This window comes from Colius striatus, chromosome 1 (genome assembly GCF_028858725.1).
Source record: "Colius striatus isolate bColStr4 chromosome 1, bColStr4.1.hap1, whole genome shotgun sequence".
Taxonomy (NCBI): Eukaryota; Metazoa; Chordata; class Aves; order Coliiformes; family Coliidae; genus Colius; species Colius striatus.
This window is the reverse complement of record NC_084759.1, coordinates 25,482,978-25,502,581: the sequence shown is the minus strand read 5'-3', so window position 1 is coordinate 25,502,581 and position 19,604 is coordinate 25,482,978. Positions and strand designations below refer to the sequence as shown.

Here is a 19,604-nt window from a genome sequence, read left to right as displayed (position 1 = left end):
TTGATTTCAGTAAAATTCTTTTGTTTTGGTTTATAGCCAATGGATAATTATGTTTTCTGGAGTTGTGTAACTACATTTTATGTTCTCTAACTAATTAGATTGTGGATTATTGTCTACTATTGAGTCTAAATGTTTTGGCTTGATATCAGTTTGATTTTTATTTGATTGGTCATTGTAATTATTGGTAGCTGAGCTTAGGTAATAAATTTTCATGATTTTTTTTTAGCAAAATCTTTTAGTAAAATGTATTAAAATGCACTGACTCACTTGTCTCTGAGTAAGCAGTGTGAGAGCATTAAGGATCTAGGTGGAAACAGGCCAATAAATTCCAAAGACTAAACAGTTCCCCCTAACTAGTCTTTATTTCTTGCCAGCTTTTGTTTTATTTTAGTTCAGCCTCTTTGGAGGGTCCCCACAAAATACACATAGCACTCTGAGGGCAGCAGCCAGTACTAAAATGTTTACGTGACTGTATATGTTTGTACACAGATCTCTTCACAGCTCTCTCTCTGTTGGCCTAAGACGTGTACATCTGAAAATGGACCCACATTGAAGTGTTTTTATTAGCAAGTCTTTACTAAAGGTATTTGGGCAGTCTGCCCAAAACCACCCTTTTTTGGCGAAACTGCATGCTGCCTAGAACTTCATCCAGTGAAGCACAGGAAGGCTTGTGGATCTGCACATAGACATATCCTGAAGCGCAGAAAAGTTTCTGCCACTTGTCGCATAACTCCCACAAGTAATATTTCTCTCCTGTGTTTCCCAAGCTCCTCTGCCTTCCCTCCCATTTCCTCCTGAAGTGAACCTGTACAGTCAGACTCTTTCTGCCTAATCATAGTCTGATTTCTGAGCAAAAATTTTATACTTGTTTCTTCTCCCATGCTTTCCTCGTTTGGAAAAAGACCACACACCCTCTCCATGAGACAAGGGGCAGCCCACTCCTTCATGTCCTGAGAAGTGCTGCTGTGCTCTGTGAATTCTCCAGGACTACATCCACAAGAGTGTAAGGTCAGCCCTACTGTTAGAAATGCTGAAAGAAGGCTGTCCGTGTAGACTGATGACACTGAAGTACTTTGTCTTGACAGTTATTTTGGAGAGCTCCTTGAATTTACCCAGGAGACTGACACCAGCCAAGAAGACAGGGAGGTCAGCCCAACTTGATCGTGTGGTTACTCATTAAGATCACTATCTATGTTATTGCTTCCTCTGTCCTTCCCACCCCAGACTCACTGCCTACTGTTTGTAGGCTGACATTGTTCATGCTCCATCGTTTCAAAGAAAAAGTTCATGTCAGCAGAAAGCACTTTCCCTTGCTCTGGTAGCAGGCTTAAATGCTTCTGTATTCCTCTCTGTGCAAGAACAAAAAGTTCAAACTTCAGGGTCATTCCTACACTTTCTCAAGGAGATTTGCATACTGCTGCCCATCAGCCAGAAGTAACCATGCATGTTGTGTTTTTTCTAAATTGAAGCTCAATTCTTGAGTACTTCTGATTTTAACAGTCATGCAGAGTTGCAATACTGTGTGCCTGGCCCCAGCTGACCCCACTCCTCTGTGATCTGTTAAAAATATCTAATAGCTTTCAAAAATGTACAATGCTTTTTCTATAATCGCCTAAAACTACTTATATTTCCCAAATCTCAGGCTGATAGCAGTCCTGACCTTAGAGATCACTGTTACATGAACAACTTGTCATCCTCAACTAAGATCTGATGTGATGTCAGCCCTAGAAGATGAAAGTTTTCTCCCATTCAGTGTAGCCTATGTGAATTTACAGAACATCCTTACACTATATATGAAGCACTATGTTGTAAGCTCCAAAAATTGCTATGAAATTGCATCCTGTCTTAAAAGTGACAAAAAACCCCTAAGCAAGTAATCTGTGTCACCGTATTAAAGGTTTATCACATTCACTGTCAGCACTTGCACTCTCCTGAGATTTGATCTCTTAAACTGCTAATGTAAGAGGCTGGTAGAATTTAATCTGTTTTACATCCATTGTGTCTTGGCCCCTAAAAGTTGTTCTTAGCTGATGTCCTGCCTTGCTGATTCTGAAGCAAAAATATATACAAACAGACAAGATGACAGCCTGCATCCCATCGTCCACTGACAGCTGTATACTCCATCATGTTATTTGCTTTACTGCAACTGAGATTATAGGGTACTTCAAACCACAGCACAAACAAGTGGTTTAGCTTGATTCCAAATTAATCAACAGCCTCCTAGGGCACATATCACACTCCTCAGTTTATCTCCTGCATACATGACTCAGTGTTCAAGTCCAAATTGCTACTTTTGCTGTTGTTATCTTTCAAGTCTGAAGCTGATCATGATTCTAACCATTAAAAATAACTTTCAGGTGGGAACTCCATGTAGTATATTGCCAGCTATAACAACTGTAAAATAAACAGTGCTGGAAGGCCCATGTGGGCAGTGTAACCCATCACCTGCCACTGGAATTGTTAGAACAGTCCCTGGAATGGTATTGGCTCAAGTCAGTTAACACATTCCTGCGCAATTTCAGAATCACAGGATCTTAAGGGTTGGAAGGGACCTCGAAAGATCATCTAGTCCAATCCCCAAGCACAGTTTGGGAGTTAGCATGGACCCTGAATTATTCCTATTATACAGTTCTCATTCAGCTGTCCTATTTGAGGATCAAGAGTGTTCAACAGTATGGGCACAGCCTATCCTGTCGACCTCTGCTAGAGGCGTGTTTAAGTTACTTATCTAGTCCCTTGGCTGTGCACTAGTATCTGGATTGATGCTAGGTTCAGAAGGTTTATCTGCATTTCTTTTGTTCTTGTTCAAAAGAAACAGTCTGTCCTAGTGACTGAAAGTGAAGGAACATTATGCTTTTTTTGGATTGAGATTTATTAGAGTCTTGCATTTAAAAATTTCCTTTGAACATCATCTTTACTGTGTATCAAAGAGGATTCTGTGTCAGATTAAAGCTGGTATGTCACAGATCTATTTTAGAAAGAAAACTTTATACTTCCATGAATATAAAAAATGTCAGAAACTTTCCTTTGCCATGAAAGTGCGTGTAAAATAGTTCCAGAACATCACAGAGAAATCAGTGTCATAAATGTTCTGGTTTCCTGAGCATGGTACTTCCATACTTCTTTTTTTCCCCACACAAATATTCTGAAAAGCAAACTCATGTGTAGTTTTGATGACATCATAGAAGAAGCTGTGCTACAGTAACTCCAGCTTAGTGATCAGTTATGGAGATAAAGTGTTTAGAAGAGCAGAGTCAATGAGGATTTCAGAATTTGCACATGTGGATACTGTGGAGCACTATGGAGCTGCTCATCTGCTGAAGAGGTGTTGTCGTTGTGTGTCTTTCTGTCTCTGAAAAAGTCAAAATATGTAAGCACAGTTACTGCGTCCAGTGGCAGAAATGGTTTGTCACAGAGGCGCTTGATGCCGGCTTGTGGGTCACTCTGGTTTTCCTCTCTGTCATACCTGGCTATGACAGTGTTTTAGGGTAGGGGATATCATGCAAGTCAGGATCCCCTGGGAAAATAGTGAGGCTATAATCATATCTGTATGGGAAGCAAATAAGGCAAAAGCAGAGGCTGAATAAAAAACCAAGGAATTTTGATTGCTTTTTGATTGAGATTTAACTTTGATGTGAAAACTTCTGTCTACATATGGTTAAAAGAGAAAGAGTGAGAGAGTGTGTGTGCACTTTGGTGGATATAGCCGACTTAGTCAATATTTTATCTTCAAGAACTGTAGTTTGTTTGGTTTTTTTTTTCTTTTCTTTTAATGGCTGGATTTCTGAGAGGGAGAAATGCTGGAAAATCCAATAACTCAGTAATTACCAGACCCTTCTGAGAAAAGATGTACCTGATTCCTCCTTTTCAAGCAACTATTCTGAGCTCTAAGCTACTGGCTATTCAAGGTCTGTGGAAATTTGCTGACAAATGAAAGAATTGCTGAAAAACCGACTCTATTGCTGAGCCTATGCACTATTTATAATTACCAGTATATATGAATATATAACCTTTCTGAACCTCTATATGCTTTCTGACAATAGTATGCTTACATTCATTTAAAATCCACCCCAAATGTAATTTAGAATAAAGGTTAAAGCAAATGTGTCTTAGGCCTTGTTAAGTACAAAATGCAACTGTGAGTTATGCTTCAAAAAGATTTTAAAATAAAATGTATGGAAAAGGATTCCATACTTGATTGTTTGAGTCTTCAGTTTAGAAAGGAAATTAGGAGTAACCAAGAGCCTACAAACAAGGGGAAAAGGGTTGATCAATATGGTAAGCTAAGTTTTAGAGGTCATAAAGTCCAATAGTGTGAGAGTAGCCATAAGTCAATCTGAGGAGCCCCATGAAAGGGAAATTAAAACCAAATTGGTTTTTAACTATGCCAATAGAAGGTTATGACTTTTCTCATCCTAATGTAGTTGTCTAAAATAAGCCAGTAAATTACACTCAAGAATTGCCTTACTCTCAACTGTAAACACAAAGGACAGGAGTCAGTTGCTAAAGCAGAATTCAGGTGTTTGGGACGTTTGAGGTACCCAAAACAACAGCGCAGACTTGCAGGGCTGACAGGTGTGACATGAGACCAGCCATGGAAACGTGATGTTCTGTAGGAACAGAGGAACGTGGGGTGAGATACCCTAGGCAATGTGAAAATATGATGATAAATATCAATATTTAAATAAATCAACTCTGCTCCTAAAATTCGGATGAGTCTTCCATAGGAAGTTGTCTCTATGCCCTGTTTGGACAAATCTCATGCTATTAGAGAAGCACTAAAGCACTCTGCCTGGTTTCCTGTCATTACAAATGCGTTGTCTCTAGGGGTCAATGGGTCCATTATATTTCATGTGTTATAATTACTTAGCTTGTAGCTAAAAATCTTACCAATGTCAAACTGCAATGCTTTCTAGATTTAGTATTATATTTTGCAAAACTTCCCTTAATTCTTAAAGTGTATCTTAAAGTATATACTATATAACATAGTCAGACTAATGGCATGAAAGTAATGAAATATTTTAAATATTTTCAAATAATTAAACTTAGCATGTTGAATTAATTGTCTTTTTAAAAAGCATTCAATATATTTTTAGGATTTTTTTCTATAGTTTATACAGCTAGCTTGTTGATGGATAGCAATTTGCAAATAGAATCATAGAATCATAGAAAGGGATTGGAAGGGAGCTCTAGAGATCATCTAGTCCAACCCCCTCCTCAAGCAGGTCCACCTAGATCAGGTCACACCAGAATGCATTCAGGTGGGTTTGGAAAACTTCCAGAGAAGGAGACTCTGCATGGTCCCTGGGCAGCCTGTGCCAGGGCCCCCTCATCTTTACAGTAAAGTTTTCCCTCATGTTCAAGTGGAACTTTTTGTGTTCCAGCTTTTGTCCATTACCCCATGTCCTGTGACTGGACACTACAGGAAAAAAGTATTGTCCCATGCACTTGACACCCACCTTTTAAGTATTAATGAGGTCCCCCCTCAGTCTCCTCCAGGCTGAGCAGACCCAGATCCTGTAGCCTTTCCTGATAAGAAAGACGCTCCAGCCCCCTGATCATCTACTGATAAATAAAATTATAAAGACAAAATAGAACCATAGAATGGTTTTGGTCAGAATGGCCATTGAAATATTATCTAGTCCAAACCCCTTGCCTTGGGCAGGGACACCTTCTGCTAGATCAGGTTGCTCCAAGTCCCATCCAACCTGGCTTTGAACATTTTCAGGGATAGGGCATCCACAGCTAATCTGGAAAACCTGTGCCAGTGCCTCACCAATCTCCTTGTAAAAAATACTTTCCCTCTGTCCAATCTAAACTTACCCTCTGCCAGTTTAAAACAATTGTCCCTTGTCCTGTCACTACAGGCCTTGTTAAAAAAACCTGTCTTTCTCGTAAGCCACTTTTATATAATAAGAGGCTACCATAAGGTCTCCCCAGAGCCTTCTCTTCTCCAGACTGAACAACCCAACCTCTCTCAGCCTTTCCTCATAGAAGTGCTCCAGGCCTCTGATCATCCTCATGGCCCTTCTCTGTACTCACTCCAATAGGTCCATGTCCTTCTTATGCTGAAGACCCCAGAGCTGTATGCAGTACTGCAGATGGGGTCTCACTACAGTTGAGTAGAGGAGGAGGGCCACCTCCCTTGAAACTGCTGGCTGTTCTTGTGCAGACCAGGATATGGTTGTCACATGTTGTAAGGGTCATGTCCAGCTTTTCATCCACCAGCATCCTTTGCCACAGTACTGCTCTTAGTCCATGAATCACCCAAGTCTCATACCCTATTTGATGCTGGTTTGGTTTTTTGAGCTGTGGGAAAATTAGGCTGTTTTATTATTTTTTTATAACATTTTTTACTTGGAGAAACATGCACTTGCAAAACAAATATATTTTCAACTATGACATAATTATCTAGTAAAGATTATTTTGAGATGAATACATCTTCCTTTTGCATGCAATGAGGCTACTTTTGTAGTGTAAATCTTAATCCTAAAACGTTTCACAGATGGATATACAGTTAATCACTACAATTTCAAAATATTCAGCACATGTTGGGAGCCTAGTTATTCAGGGATTCTAGAGACATAGAAGCTTATATAATCTCTTAATACTAAGTGTCTTAAAGAGTAAGTTGTATCCTTGCACAGCTTGATGTTATTAAGGTTTAGCTCTTTTATTCTAAGTACTCTAAATCTCTTACCTAGATTAACAGAGCATAGATTAGCAGATCAGAATACTGATAAATATACTATTACTTCTTAAAGTGCTAATAATTTTCAGTGCTATTGATTGGGTCAGAGGAATCATCAAATGTTTTGCAAAGCAAGGTGTAATAGTTTGGTTTTCCTTTAAAAAATACAAACCAACCCATAGATTATGTAGAAAGGGGATACTGTGATATTTGTCCAGACTGATGAAAAGAATTTATTTTGCTTTACCAATTCCATTATATATTCTTCCTCAAGTCACAGAGGTTTTCTCCAAATGTTGAAAAAGTTGCATTTGTTATGGTATGTCTTAAGTACACTTCATCAGGATTATGGGGATTACAGGTAAGAACAGAACAATATTGAAGCTCAGTTCTTCTCTTTGTCTTGAACTTCTTTACTGGTTCCTAATTCCCGTCATCAACTGCGATAAAGAGACAAAAGGAATTTCTCCAGAATATGAATTTGACTCACATGAGTCTGAATATTTGGATGGCTCAGATAAAATCTGTCACATGTTTATTTGCTTCTGCTTATAATGACTTTCTGATAAGTGATTATATTCCTAATTTAAAGGCAAATTGTTATGCCTTTATCTCTTCGTTGAAGTATTTTTATTATGTGTCAGGTGTATGGAGTCCATGGAAACTGTAATTCTACTTTTGCCAAGTTTTCCACCATTATTTGTTTTCTTTTTTTTTCATTTCCCTTTCACTGGTCTAGTGTGCTGCACCTCCTGTTTCTTTATACTCTTGTTCCTATAGAAGAACTCAAAGCAAATGGAGTCCTCCTTATCGCTGCTGGCTAGCTCTCCTAGCTCTTACAGCTCTTATGGTATTGCCATGTAATTTGGTCATGTGCAAGCAATTACATGTGACAGCACAGTACCAGCTGTCATACACCACTATCTACCTGTAGATAAAAACAAAAGAAATATTATAATGTTTTAAATACCCATGAACCATTATCTTTGATGTATATATCACCTTCCAAGAGTGCAATGTACCAGCAATCAATCTTACTTTGTAATTGCATGTAAAAAAAGAGTATTTTTAGTTATGACAAAACTTTATTTATGCCTGTTTTCAGGAAGTGGTACAGGTGAGAGAGAAAGACTAGCAAAGGACAACTATTTGTCTCTTCTGAAAGAGACAAACTAAGCTTAGCTCTCATTTTCACCATCCAAGAATCATGAAAAGTAAACACAAGAGGTTCTAGGAAGTGTTTTCTTTAGCGTTTACAGTGAAGCAATAAGAGACTTTCTCAGACATCATAAAAACAAAGAAACACCCCCCTCCATCCCTAAATTATCCTAATGAAATCATAATAGACCCTCTCGGTAAATCCCTGTGCTCTTCTATGATAAGCATTTCTGTGATGCCAGATTTCATTCACACAATTTCTGGTTTAAGTCCGAATAACTGGGGAGGCAATGATCTGTTTATTTGTTCCTGTGAGAGAAGCTGTTCCTGTGAGAGAGGGAAGCTGTTAGCAATAACCTCCTAGCTGCAGTCACTCAGTTTTCTCCAGGGGCTTTGAGGTCTTTGCAGATATTAAGAAACTTAATAATGGTTATGCATTGTTGTGGATTAACATCTGCCTGACAGGTATGAAATAGACCCTTTGTGAGACCTAAGTCATTCTGAGATGGCAACTGGAGTCAGGTAGGATTCCCCTCTTCATCCAGCACCAGATGGCAGGTTGTGAGCAGTGGAATGAAGCCCTAAATCTCCATGACTGTAATAAGAATATAGCAACATACCATTCTTGTAAATATCTATTTGTGAACATCTACGTTTAAGTCTGTTGATTTGATGTCTCTCTCACAGGGTACAAAACTGTGCAGTGGTTGTTAACTTCATTTTATTTAGAGCAAGATTAGCAGAACAGAACCCACACACTGTGCAGCCTCTAGGACTCCAGACTTCAGACCAATATAATCTTAGAGGGAGATTTGAGAAACATTTTGCAAAGGACTGCAATGTCTCAGCTCCTATAGATCTGGAAGGAAATTCTTTGTAATGTGCCTCCCTTGCTGTCCCCTCCCCACCTCAAGCCCTCATATCTTCTTTGGAAAACAAAGGAAACAACTTTGTAAATGCCTTTGTATTTACCTCTGTCTGCACAGCATAGAGAGACTGGAGCAGATTAATTAATATGTTCCTCACAGTGTTTAGTGAAATTTTTAATGAATCAAAATCTCACAATAATAGAAGTATGTATTATCTTTTCCAAACTAGGATCTCAACAGAGATTATTTTTTTTTTAATACCTAAAGGAAATGGAGGAAAAGGCAGTGGGTTACTGCAACTTTCATTGTCAGCAGAGAAAATAACGAGAAACTGCAGTTCTTTGACTAAAAAGCCGTTCAATGTCTAATTGAAGTGCAGAAGAAAATATTTTTTGTGCACCTTGTTTCTCTTCCCTCTTCCTTTTTCAGGCAGAATGTAAAAACGGGAGAAAGTCATCCTTTTAGAAGGAGTTATATTTACAAAGTCCTTGCACAAAGTATACAGAGAAAAAGCAGAGGCATTAAATGCTTTATTATATGTAAGATTTCAGTTGTTTTATAGTTGCAGATTTTCAGTATTAATTTTATTTTAGAACTGAATCTTTCAGAATCAAAGCTATGATTATTATCTACCAGTCCTTAGGAATTTATGTCATGTGGATTTTGTTTTTCCTTTTAGGCTCTGAATTCTAATTTTTTTGTTAGTAAGTGCTGGCTGAAAAAGCATTTTATATTCATATTTTTTAATAGCATATGAGATTGAATCAAAATCTTAGTAGGAAAGCTTGCCACTGAACTGTGCAATCTGTGCCTGCCACAGGTAAGTCAGGTATTCCAGCAACACTAGGAAGATGTAAATGCTAATAACTATTCCAACTCTAACATGCTTTCTGCGCAAGCTAAAGAAAGAGATAAGAAAGGTTGTATTTAGTTGTACACACACAAGCATCTAGTGGTGCCTGGGTTGTTGTGGTGTTTTGCACAGGGTCACAAATCCTGACAGCAAACCTGTTCTGGCGTGGGCTCCTTTCTTCCCACAGACTCCCAGGTCCTTCTAGGAACTCGCTCCAGGATGAACTTCTTACAGAGTCACAGCCTCCTTCAGGCATCCACCCACTCCAGCGTGGGGTCCTCTACGACCTGCAAGTGGATCTCTGCTCCCCTGTGGCCTCCATGTACTGCAGGGGCACAGCTGCCTCACCATGATCCTCACCACAGGTCACATGGTAGTCTTTCTTCCACGGCCTAAGCACCCTCCTCCCCCTCCTTCTCCACTGACCTTGGTGTCTGTGGAGATGTTTTTACATTCTCACTCCCTGCTGCTGCTGCAGTTTAGCAACTGCCCAGCAACTTCTTCTCAAATACATTCATCATAGAGGTGTTACACTAATTGGCCAGGCGTAGGTCAGGTGCAAGGTCCGTCTTAGAACTGACTGGCATTAGCCCTGTCAATTACAGGGGAAGCTTCTGGGAACTCTCGGTTCACAGAAGCCACCCCTCTAGCTCCCTGGCTACCAAAACCTGACTCAGGCAAAACCATTACAGTTGTGTTGGGTACCAGAGACACTAGCATAGAGGTGATACCACCATGTGCACGGGCCTTGTGAAAGAGCCAAGTTATGCTGGAGTGCAAATGAGATAACTAGTGCATCTCAAAGAGACCTGTATACCTTAGATGGGCAACTGAAGCAATCTCTAAATGATATAACCAGTGCCACTATCAAGCTTAAAAGGTTTTATGTGCCCTTTAGCCTACCTAGCAGCAGCAACAGTATAAGCATATTCTTAAACTATGGAAAACGTGAGGTAGTGGAACTTAATGAAAGAATTAAAGATGAAGTGGAGCCACACATTTGGTGCAGACATTTGGTGTATCAAAACACCTGCTTGCCATGGGTTTAAGTACATGCAAGTAAAGGGTAGGCTGACAGATACGTGGTGCCTTGGTAAGTTTCAGTAACTTGATTGTATGTTTTGATTTCCGTGTTTTGCTGGTGATCTTAAAAGTTCTATTGATATAAATTATTTGTAGTTGTTGCAACTTTTTAGTATGAGTTTTAAGTACTTATATAATGCAAATACTAATTTGGTGCATTGTGCACTCAAAACACATTCTTAATTTTTCATTCTTTCTTTTCATATTACAGAGATAAAGTATTAGAATGGCATAAAATATGGCCCAGTTCTACTACAAAAGAAGTGTCAATGCTCCCTACAGAGATCGTATTCCTCTTCGTATTGTACGGGCAGAATCTGAACTGTCTCCTTCAGAGAAAGCCTATTTGAATGCTGTGGAGAAAGGAGATTATGCCAGTGTGAAGAAAGCTTTGGAGGAAGCAGAAATTTATTTCAAGATCAATATTAACTGCATTGATCCCCTGGGAAGAACTGCACTCCTTATTGCAATTGAAAATGAGAACCTTGAGCTCATTGAGCTGCTCTTAGGTTTTAACGTGTATGTGGGAGACGCTCTGTTGCATGCCATACGGAAGGAGGTAGTTGGTGCCGTGGAGTTGCTGTTAAATCACAAGAAGCCCAGTGGGGAGAAACAGGTATGTGCAGGATTTTCTCCTAGTTTTAAGTCTGCTCAAGTGAAAAGAGAATTGTGCAAAGAACAACAAAACCAACCATCATCCTTGCACAAAAGTATTTAAAATCAGAGAATCAATGACTTGCATGTTGTATTCATTGTATTCATTTGTGTTGAGAAATCATAGAATCTTAGAATAGTAGAATGGTTTGGGTCGAAAGGAACCTTGAAAGACCTTGAAAGGTCAAGGCCGCTTTCTAGGGATCAAGTAGCTCAAATCACCATCCAATCTTGCCTATGTGGATGGGGCATCCACAACTTCTCTGGGCAACCTGTTCCAGTACCTCACCACCTTTATTGTTAAAAGTAGCTCCTGTGTGTTCAACAGTTTAAAACAGTTGCCCCTATCTCTACAAGCTTTGGTAGAAGACCTCTCTGTCTCTCTTATAAGCCTTCTTTATGTACCGAGAGGCCACCACAAGGTCTCCTCAGAGCCTTCTCCAGGCGAAACCACTCAATTCTTTTGGCCTTTCCTCATAAGCAAGGTGCTCCACCACTCCGATCATTGTCATAGCCTCCTCTGGACTCACTCCAACAACTCTATGTCTTTCCTGTGCTGGATGCAGTACTGCAGGTGGGTCTCACCAGAGCAGACTAAAAGGGGAGAATCCACTCCCTCAAGCTGCTGGCCACACTGCTTTGGAAGCAGCCCAGGATACAGTTGGCTTTCTGGACTGCAAGCGCACATTGTCAGCTCATGTCCAGTTTTCCATCCAGCTATATCCTCAAATCCTTCTCCACAGGACTGCTCCCAATGCCTTAATAACCAATCTGTATTGTTATTGGGGATTGTCCCAACCCAGGTGCAGGGACTTTCACTTGGCCTTACTGCATGTCATGAGGTTAATATGGTGCCAACTTCTCAAGCCTATCAAGGTCGTTTCTGCCATTCAGTCAAACCTGCTCAGGTTCACAGGTCTCCTAGGCAACACTGGGAGATGTAACTCAACTTCATTCCTGTATCCAGTAGGCTCCCATCCTATCAAGTACAGCTAAGAAGGTACAAACTCCTCTCTCTTTCTTCCTGTCTCCTCTCAATGGAAAAAAAATAATTACATGGTCTCATTCATGATAAATGTAGTACCTGCTGTGCTTCACCTTGCACTGCCTTAGACATCTATAGGAGGCAGTTAGCCTCTTGCATATGTCTCATTTTAAGAAAGTCGTGGAGAGAGTGTAACATAGCCCCTAAATTGTAGTATTCCTAAGAGTCTTCCAGGAAGAAAAACCTTAAAATTAATATTGTGTTATATTTTCATATATTTCAGTTTTCATGTGGTATACAATGAATAGTGTATGTTGAAAGGATTACAACCCTTTCACAGGAAATGCATATAATATACTTTAATTACAGTGTAACGTACTTACTATGGATAAAATTGCAGATTATAGGTAAAGAGTATAAGTTTTGCTGATAAAATAACATGGATTCTATGCTTTTTTATAGTACATCTTTCTACAAATGTGTGTGTTCACCTTCTCTTCTTGGCAGTGAAAGCAGAGCTCCTTTGTAATGTCACAGACTTATGTCAGAGAAAGGGAAGAAAGATTCACTTTATGTTTGTCTCATTTCATTATTTCTCCACTGACACCGCAGATGAGAATATGATGTATACTAGGACTTAGAAGGATCAGTACCCTGTACCAAACCACTTTGACCACCTGCGTCTTCATTCTCCAGCCTCTATTGTGGAATTTGCTGTTTGCAGAGCAAGAGTTTATCTTACTTGATGGTAACCATCCAAAGCTGTGTCTCATCTCTGTTCTGCCCTTACCAATTGAGAAGAATGGAGATCATTTTAATTACTTGTATTAAGATGGCATAAACCACTTTACATGCTGGCTAGAGGGAGTCTACAAATTTACCTAGGTGCCTAAACTTCAGGCTGTTCTTTTGACTTTCCGGACTAATTTTTGTTGTGCCACAGCTACTATGATGTCGTGCTCAAGAGGGTGTAAATGTGGATTATAGTTTTGCATAAATGCTGCAATGAAAGAGATATAACTATGTGTATCTAATATAATCAGAGTGCCTGCTGACTGCAAAATCATCACAATAGGCTACAGATATAAAACCAGGATGCTTAGAATTATATGCTAAAATATATATTTTCAGTGTTTAGACAGAAAGATATGTTCTTTTCCCTGGAAAATCAAGTTCCTTTTCAAACTCTATTTCAAACTACAACTTGACTTTTTTTGATTACTTTTATTTGTAAACTTTTGACATATTGTTTAGACAATGATTCATTTTCAGACTCAGGGCTTTTAATAACATGACATCTTTGCCTGTTTGGTTTTCCTTCTTTGTATAAAGCTGGTCATGTGTGGTAAAATCCTGGCTCCTTGAAGTCAGTGGGAGTTTTGCCATTGATTCAGTGAGGTCAAGATTTCACCCTTTTCCTGTTTTGTTTTGGTTTGCTTTTTTTTTTTTGCCTGTGATGAGAAGTGATTCACAGAGGAGACAGATAACAAAGAATACGAAAATTGCATATGTTAAACACTGCCAAGCTCAAGAAACAGTTTGGATTCCAAGATATTTCATTAGTGATGAAAGTTATGAACATTCAAGTGCATAGAAAACCTGATATGACTCACAATTTACAAGTCAACAAATTAGCTCTTGCTGTTTTTTGTATTCATAAAATAATATACAATGTATGATGCATAGCTATTGCCGGTTTCACCCTAATACAATAATTATATTTGTAAAATGAAAGAATTTTCAAGAATAGGATTTCCTACATAAATCAAAAGCTCAAGACAAATCAGAAAGACAGAAAAAAATGTCCTCTTCTATCAACAGAATCTGCTGTTCTTCAGGAGAGCTGAAATTTTAGCTTTCAAAATTACTGATTTTTCTCCAAAATCTAATTATTTAAACACATGTTTAGAAATAAAAGGGGCAAAATGTAAAAAGATGTTAATTTAGACAACAAATCAATACATTTATTAAAATAATGTATTTTCACATTTTTAGAAAGTTTTCCAATAGTACCTTCAAAAGCATATGACAGTGAATCTTGCTCTTTTATATTTCTCCTCAAGAAACATCTAACCTCAAAACAACAGTTAGATCTTGTTAAAGTTATATCTAAGCTCTCTAGTTTGCTGACCACCCAGCTGTCGTGCTCTAGCAAATATGCACGTGATGTGCTTTTCATTTTGAAGACCAGATGGGTTACTGTGGGTTTGAGCTGATTGTCAATATGTGGCTACATCTGGTGCCACCTGGTGACTACGGTTGAGGCATGTATGTTTAACAGCTTTGAATTATACTTGACTTCTTCAGTTACTCAGTTTGTGAGTGAGGTTTTTGTGGTATGCATTAATGTAACTCAGGAAAAGATTCTTTTCTCACTTGCATTATATTTTCTATGTACGTTAACTATACCAGCTGCTAGAGCACATGTAACAGAGAACAACACAAATTAAGGTGAATGAGTTGAAGAAACTTGTCCAAGTACTTTTAAATTACCAGTTCTTCAAAGCCATATGTCCTGATTTATCTGCCAAGCCACTTGTTGCTTACCCTGATGGATATTTGAATGCCAAATTAAGAGGGGGAAAAAAAGCTGTTCTTTAGTATCTGAAGAAAACTTTTTTAATCTTGTTAAATTGCTTGCAGCATCCACAGGTAGGGTGGGGGCTAGACAGCACAGAAAAAATAAGTGGGATACCTTCACCTGAATCACTCTTCTGCTTGATGAACATAGGAATCAACCTCTGTCTGGGATGTTGACTGCCTAAATATGGATATGTATGCAGGGAAAACTGAAGTAGAGGCGTAGTTGTCTTCTAAAGATGCTAAAAAGCACAAAAGTAAAGCTGAAGTCCCAGTTGTTAAACTTGAATCTGCATAGCATTGTATTAGCTGACAGTCTAGATTTACGGCATAGGAACCTGACTGCAATGTTTACAAGCGTTGCCTGGCTAGCAAAAGCACATGGTAGTGCATTTATACCTCTCTGTTCATGGTTAGATGTCAATCTTGTGGGTATTTTTACCCACCCTAGGGACAGCTTTCTGCGAATGTCTTAAAAAACAAAAAAACAACCATGCTAACGCCAGACATGTTTTCAAACATAAAAGAATTGCTAGGGGAGGGAGAAGTTTAGGATAGGAAGGGAAGTGATCACAGTGATATGTCCCTGTATCATTCCTGCTGTGGTGTAGAAGTCAGTTAATGTGAAAACGTTGCTGGGCATGGAGAGAGGGTCATGGCAAGAAGGTGCAAACTGACAGACTCCAGCCCTTGCAGCTTTCTTCCAGTCAGCTGGGAACTGAAAAGCTAGTAGCCATCAAGGTGGTTTGGAAGGTAAATCTCCTTTATAGCAGATTACTCAGTCTATTGGTGCTTTATATGCACAGATCAAATGTCACACACTTTCTGCTCAGAGATGCTGGTGTCCTCAGTGAGACTTATATCCCCGTCTCCTGTCCTCCATCTAGACAGGTTCTCTTATTAACAGGAGGATCTTTATGCATGTAGTGCATCAATTCCTTGTGCATCATCTCTGCATTTACAGGGTGTTCCAGCAAGGTATGTAATAGCTAAATTTTTCTCATCTCTTGTTTGGTAAACGTTAGTGTTGCCATGTAGTTTTTGAGAGAGTGAAATGATATAAGAGAACAGCCAAGATGTGTCTGGGATGTCATATGGCATAGATTTCTAGGCCACTGGGATAGGCTGTTATGTGGATGTTCAGGCACTCACCTAAGCTATCTGGGAAGGGATACAGATAGCAAGACAGGACAGCTTCATAGGCAAAGTGCCTTCAGCCTGGCAGCATTCCCAGAAATAGATATAAGTCTAAAGGTGAAAAGTCAGGAAATGGCATGAAAGTAGCACAGAGAGTCATTTTCTATTCTTGAAATACTGGCAACATAGATTCTGCTCTTCTGACAGAGCTCCTATCAGGTCTGACAGAGCTCCTGCCTCCTAGGAAATTCCCCACATGTGGCCTCATCACCACTCTGTTCCTTTCATGTCTCTTAGTATCTTTGGACTTGTTGAAATTGCCTTTTGAAGTCTCAGGGTCCTGAGATTAAGCCAGTGCTCTTCTCTGGAGATATGCTTGTTGTCCAGTGTCAGGCTTCTCTTAGTACATACAGAACATTTAGTTGGCTTTGGTGTATCATTTTCCTTCCAGGCCTCATGGGATATTATCTTCCTAGCTCCCCACAACCCAACAGTGTACCCAGTGGTGAAGATGCTGCATCAGAGTTGTATCTCATCCTGGTAACTGTGTGTCATCATGGAGAAGACCAGGGAATGTATACAGGTTATAGGCCCAGGACACCTGCAGTGGACTTTAACTACGAAGGTGTTGGACCTGTTGTTTTAAGATGTTCTTTCATATTTTCACCTAGTTACCAAACTGGGATTTATATTGGTTAAGCAGAATCAGAAAGAGAGAGAAAGGGTTTATGAGCCTTGTAGTTTTTCTTACTTAAAGCTTTTTCTCCAGTAACTTTGGAAAATATCAGTCACAATCACTTGTGTAATGCTCTTCATCTGTTGAGATTAAAGCATCATTTTTGTTTTGAAAATGTCTCCCACAGAAGTTCATGAACTAAGTGCCTTTTCTGAATGTTCTGATTAATGATAGTCTAGCTAGTAATGAGTATGGAGGAGGCAATGCAAAGCTATTTTGTCAGGCTTGAAGTACACAGTCTTGAAGTGGAATGTGAGGGCACGAAGTTGGTTCTTCCCACTCCTAGCTGCCTGAGTGGGTAGCTGAGTATTTTTTTTCCCAGAGGCATCTGACTAATTAGAATTTTCTGACAGGTTTTTAACAGATTGATAGACAGAAATGAATGGGAGAGGCTGTGTAGAGGATATTTCATTTTACTGATGAAATAGATAAAGTAACCTATCCGCGTGTTCAGTCTTTCATATAATCATTTGGGCACATGGAAACGACATATAGCTTATAAGAAGAGGTGTACCATAAAGATGATGACTAATTTCTTATGAGACAGAGATACAGATTTACAAAAGTATGTCCTTTGACTTTTTAGAGGGACACTGACTATTTTAAAGTTAATAAAACCAAAAAAGCTGCACGTAAGTGTCATTACCTCTTGGCAATAAACCCAAACTGTCTGTGTTTATACACATCAGTGGTAAGGTGGATGGCTTTGTAGAAAAACCTGTGACAATTACTAGAGAAAGACTTCGGAAGCTGGCATGCTGGTGCCATAGAGCTACTAGAAATGTCACTATTAAGTTAGGCAATGTGTTTCTATAATATGCACCCATCACCTTGCAGGAAATGCTAAATCATGATAATCTAAAATTGAAGCAGTTGCAAAAGAAGCATGACAAAACATGGGTAAACGTGATAGTTTCTTCACTGGCACAAAATGATGAGCCATTTTTATTGGCAACATTTAAAAAAAAATCATAAAAAAAATCTGAGTAGCAGGATCCATGCAGATACATTCTTGGCAGGTAGTGTTATTGATGATGATTTATACCAGCTGTGAATCTAATCTTCTGTTTTGATTGTTTGCAGAAGTTCAGAAAATATTGATGATGACGAATACAAATTTAGTTCAAAGACAACTGGTGAACCAAACTTCTACCTAAACTTTTAATCGTAGAGATTCAGAAAGATTAACTGCTTTTCTGTCATTATTTCCTGACTTTTTCACATTTCTTGTTTTCAGCTCATGCAGGGAATAAAAGCACTTTTCTACCACAAGATGAGTGCAGAATAGCAATAAACATTTAAAAAACTAAAACCAAAAAAAATCAAAATATTGAGGAAAAATCTAAAATAATTCAAAACCAACAGATGATTAATGACAAAATGAGATCTGTGGAAAAGTCAAATTTTTCCTGAAGAATTCAAAACGCACCTGGATGAGTTCCTGTGTGACTTACTCTAGGTGGTCCTGCTCTGGCAGGAGGGTTGGAATAGATGATCTTTCGAGGTCCTTTCCAGCCCTTGAGATTCTGCGATTCATATTTCCAGTGCTGATTTATTGTCCATTCTTTATGTATTTATTGAGCCCCACTTTACAGCACTCACTCAAGTTTACAAACAGAACATATGAGTGAAAAAGAAAATGTCTAAAATTTCTGCCTCCTGCAATTAGTGGTCTTGTACTATCATCTTTGTGTGCCTTCAAACCTGAAGTAATTTTTGCAAAATGTACCTGCTTTCACTGCCTAATAACTCAACAATTGCAAAGACAGTTTCAACTAAAGATTTTAATCACCTTTCAGTGTTTGAAAACAGGTTAAGAATCAGCTCTGATGCCACTAGTATAAATCTATTAAGAAGACCAAGAGGTTCAACAAACAGAACCTTTTTTGATTGAGGTAGTCTCATCTTCTAAGGTCTAGAAATCCCCATAGCCAGTTGTCTTTACATTTGGCAATGCAGTCTAACTTATGAAGTTAACAATTTATAAACATTAAAGGAGCAATATAAACAAAATAGTATGTTCTCTGCCTAGAGCAGTCTCTCAGGGGACAGTAAATTATATTGCCCTTGATAAAACAGATTGAGAAAATCCACACTATATATAAATTTACAGATATGTAAGGAGTGGGAGTGAGCTCTCAATTCAGATGCCTGAAGCTGAATGCAATGTAGCAACAAGGCCAGGAGTCTACGCAGAGATTTCTCTGATGTCAGGGCAGTCTGCCTGTACTCCATTTCCACTGCAAAGGGTGAGACCCTCCAGCAGGTTTTATGTCATATCTATTTAGACTTCTCTGATTATTTAGGATGTCTAAAACAGGACAAGATACCTATGTCTAGGTACTTAAATCACTTCTTCAATGCTCACATATAAGCCAGAGATCTGAGTTCCCAATAAGGTCAGTAAAGAGCTAGATGTTCTGCTGACCAAATGCAAGTGTCTACCATAAGCTAAGAACAAACAGTTCTCTGAACTCTATAGACCATATCAGCAGGGGCTCAGCTTAGAGGCTGGCACGTAGTGAATAAGTGAAATATGAGGCATCCTATTATACCTATGAGACATGTGTGGGACTGGCACTTATGATACAGGACCTGTGCAAGACCTCTTCCTCTGTGCAGTGGTGACTGCAGGTCACACAGGACACCTGGAGGCATCTGAAATAGAGCTAGACTCCTACATGGGCCTTAGATTTACAGTAGATATAACAGGAGTTTGAAAACCTAGTTCACATATAGAACCTATAATTAGGCACTTAAATCTGGAGATAAATCCAATCCTGTAGATTCATCTACAACATCCTCTTTTGGACAGTGTCTAATACAGAAATGCAGGACAGATTTCAAGAACAGGACCA

General features: G+C 39.0%; 1 protein-coding gene across 5 annotated transcripts in view; it reads left to right on the top strand.

Annotated features, from left to right (window-relative positions):
- TRPC4 (transient receptor potential cation channel subfamily C member 4) overlaps window positions 1–19,604 on the top strand; it is a 150,141-nt gene that overhangs the window by 50,749 nt on the left and 79,788 nt on the right. For 3 of the 5 annotated variants that reach the window (XM_061994004.1, XM_061993997.1, XM_061994013.1), the window contains one exon: window positions 10,866–11,270. In XM_061994004.1, coding sequence (XP_061849988.1) covers window positions 10,893–11,270 — 378 coding nt within the window. In that variant the 5' untranslated portion in view covers window positions 10,866–10,892. Of the gene's footprint in view, window positions 1–919; window positions 1,009–9,886; window positions 9,945–10,865; window positions 11,271–19,604 lie in introns of those variants that run through there. The other 2 variants (XM_061994029.1, XM_061994021.1) reach the window with 2 other exon arrangements.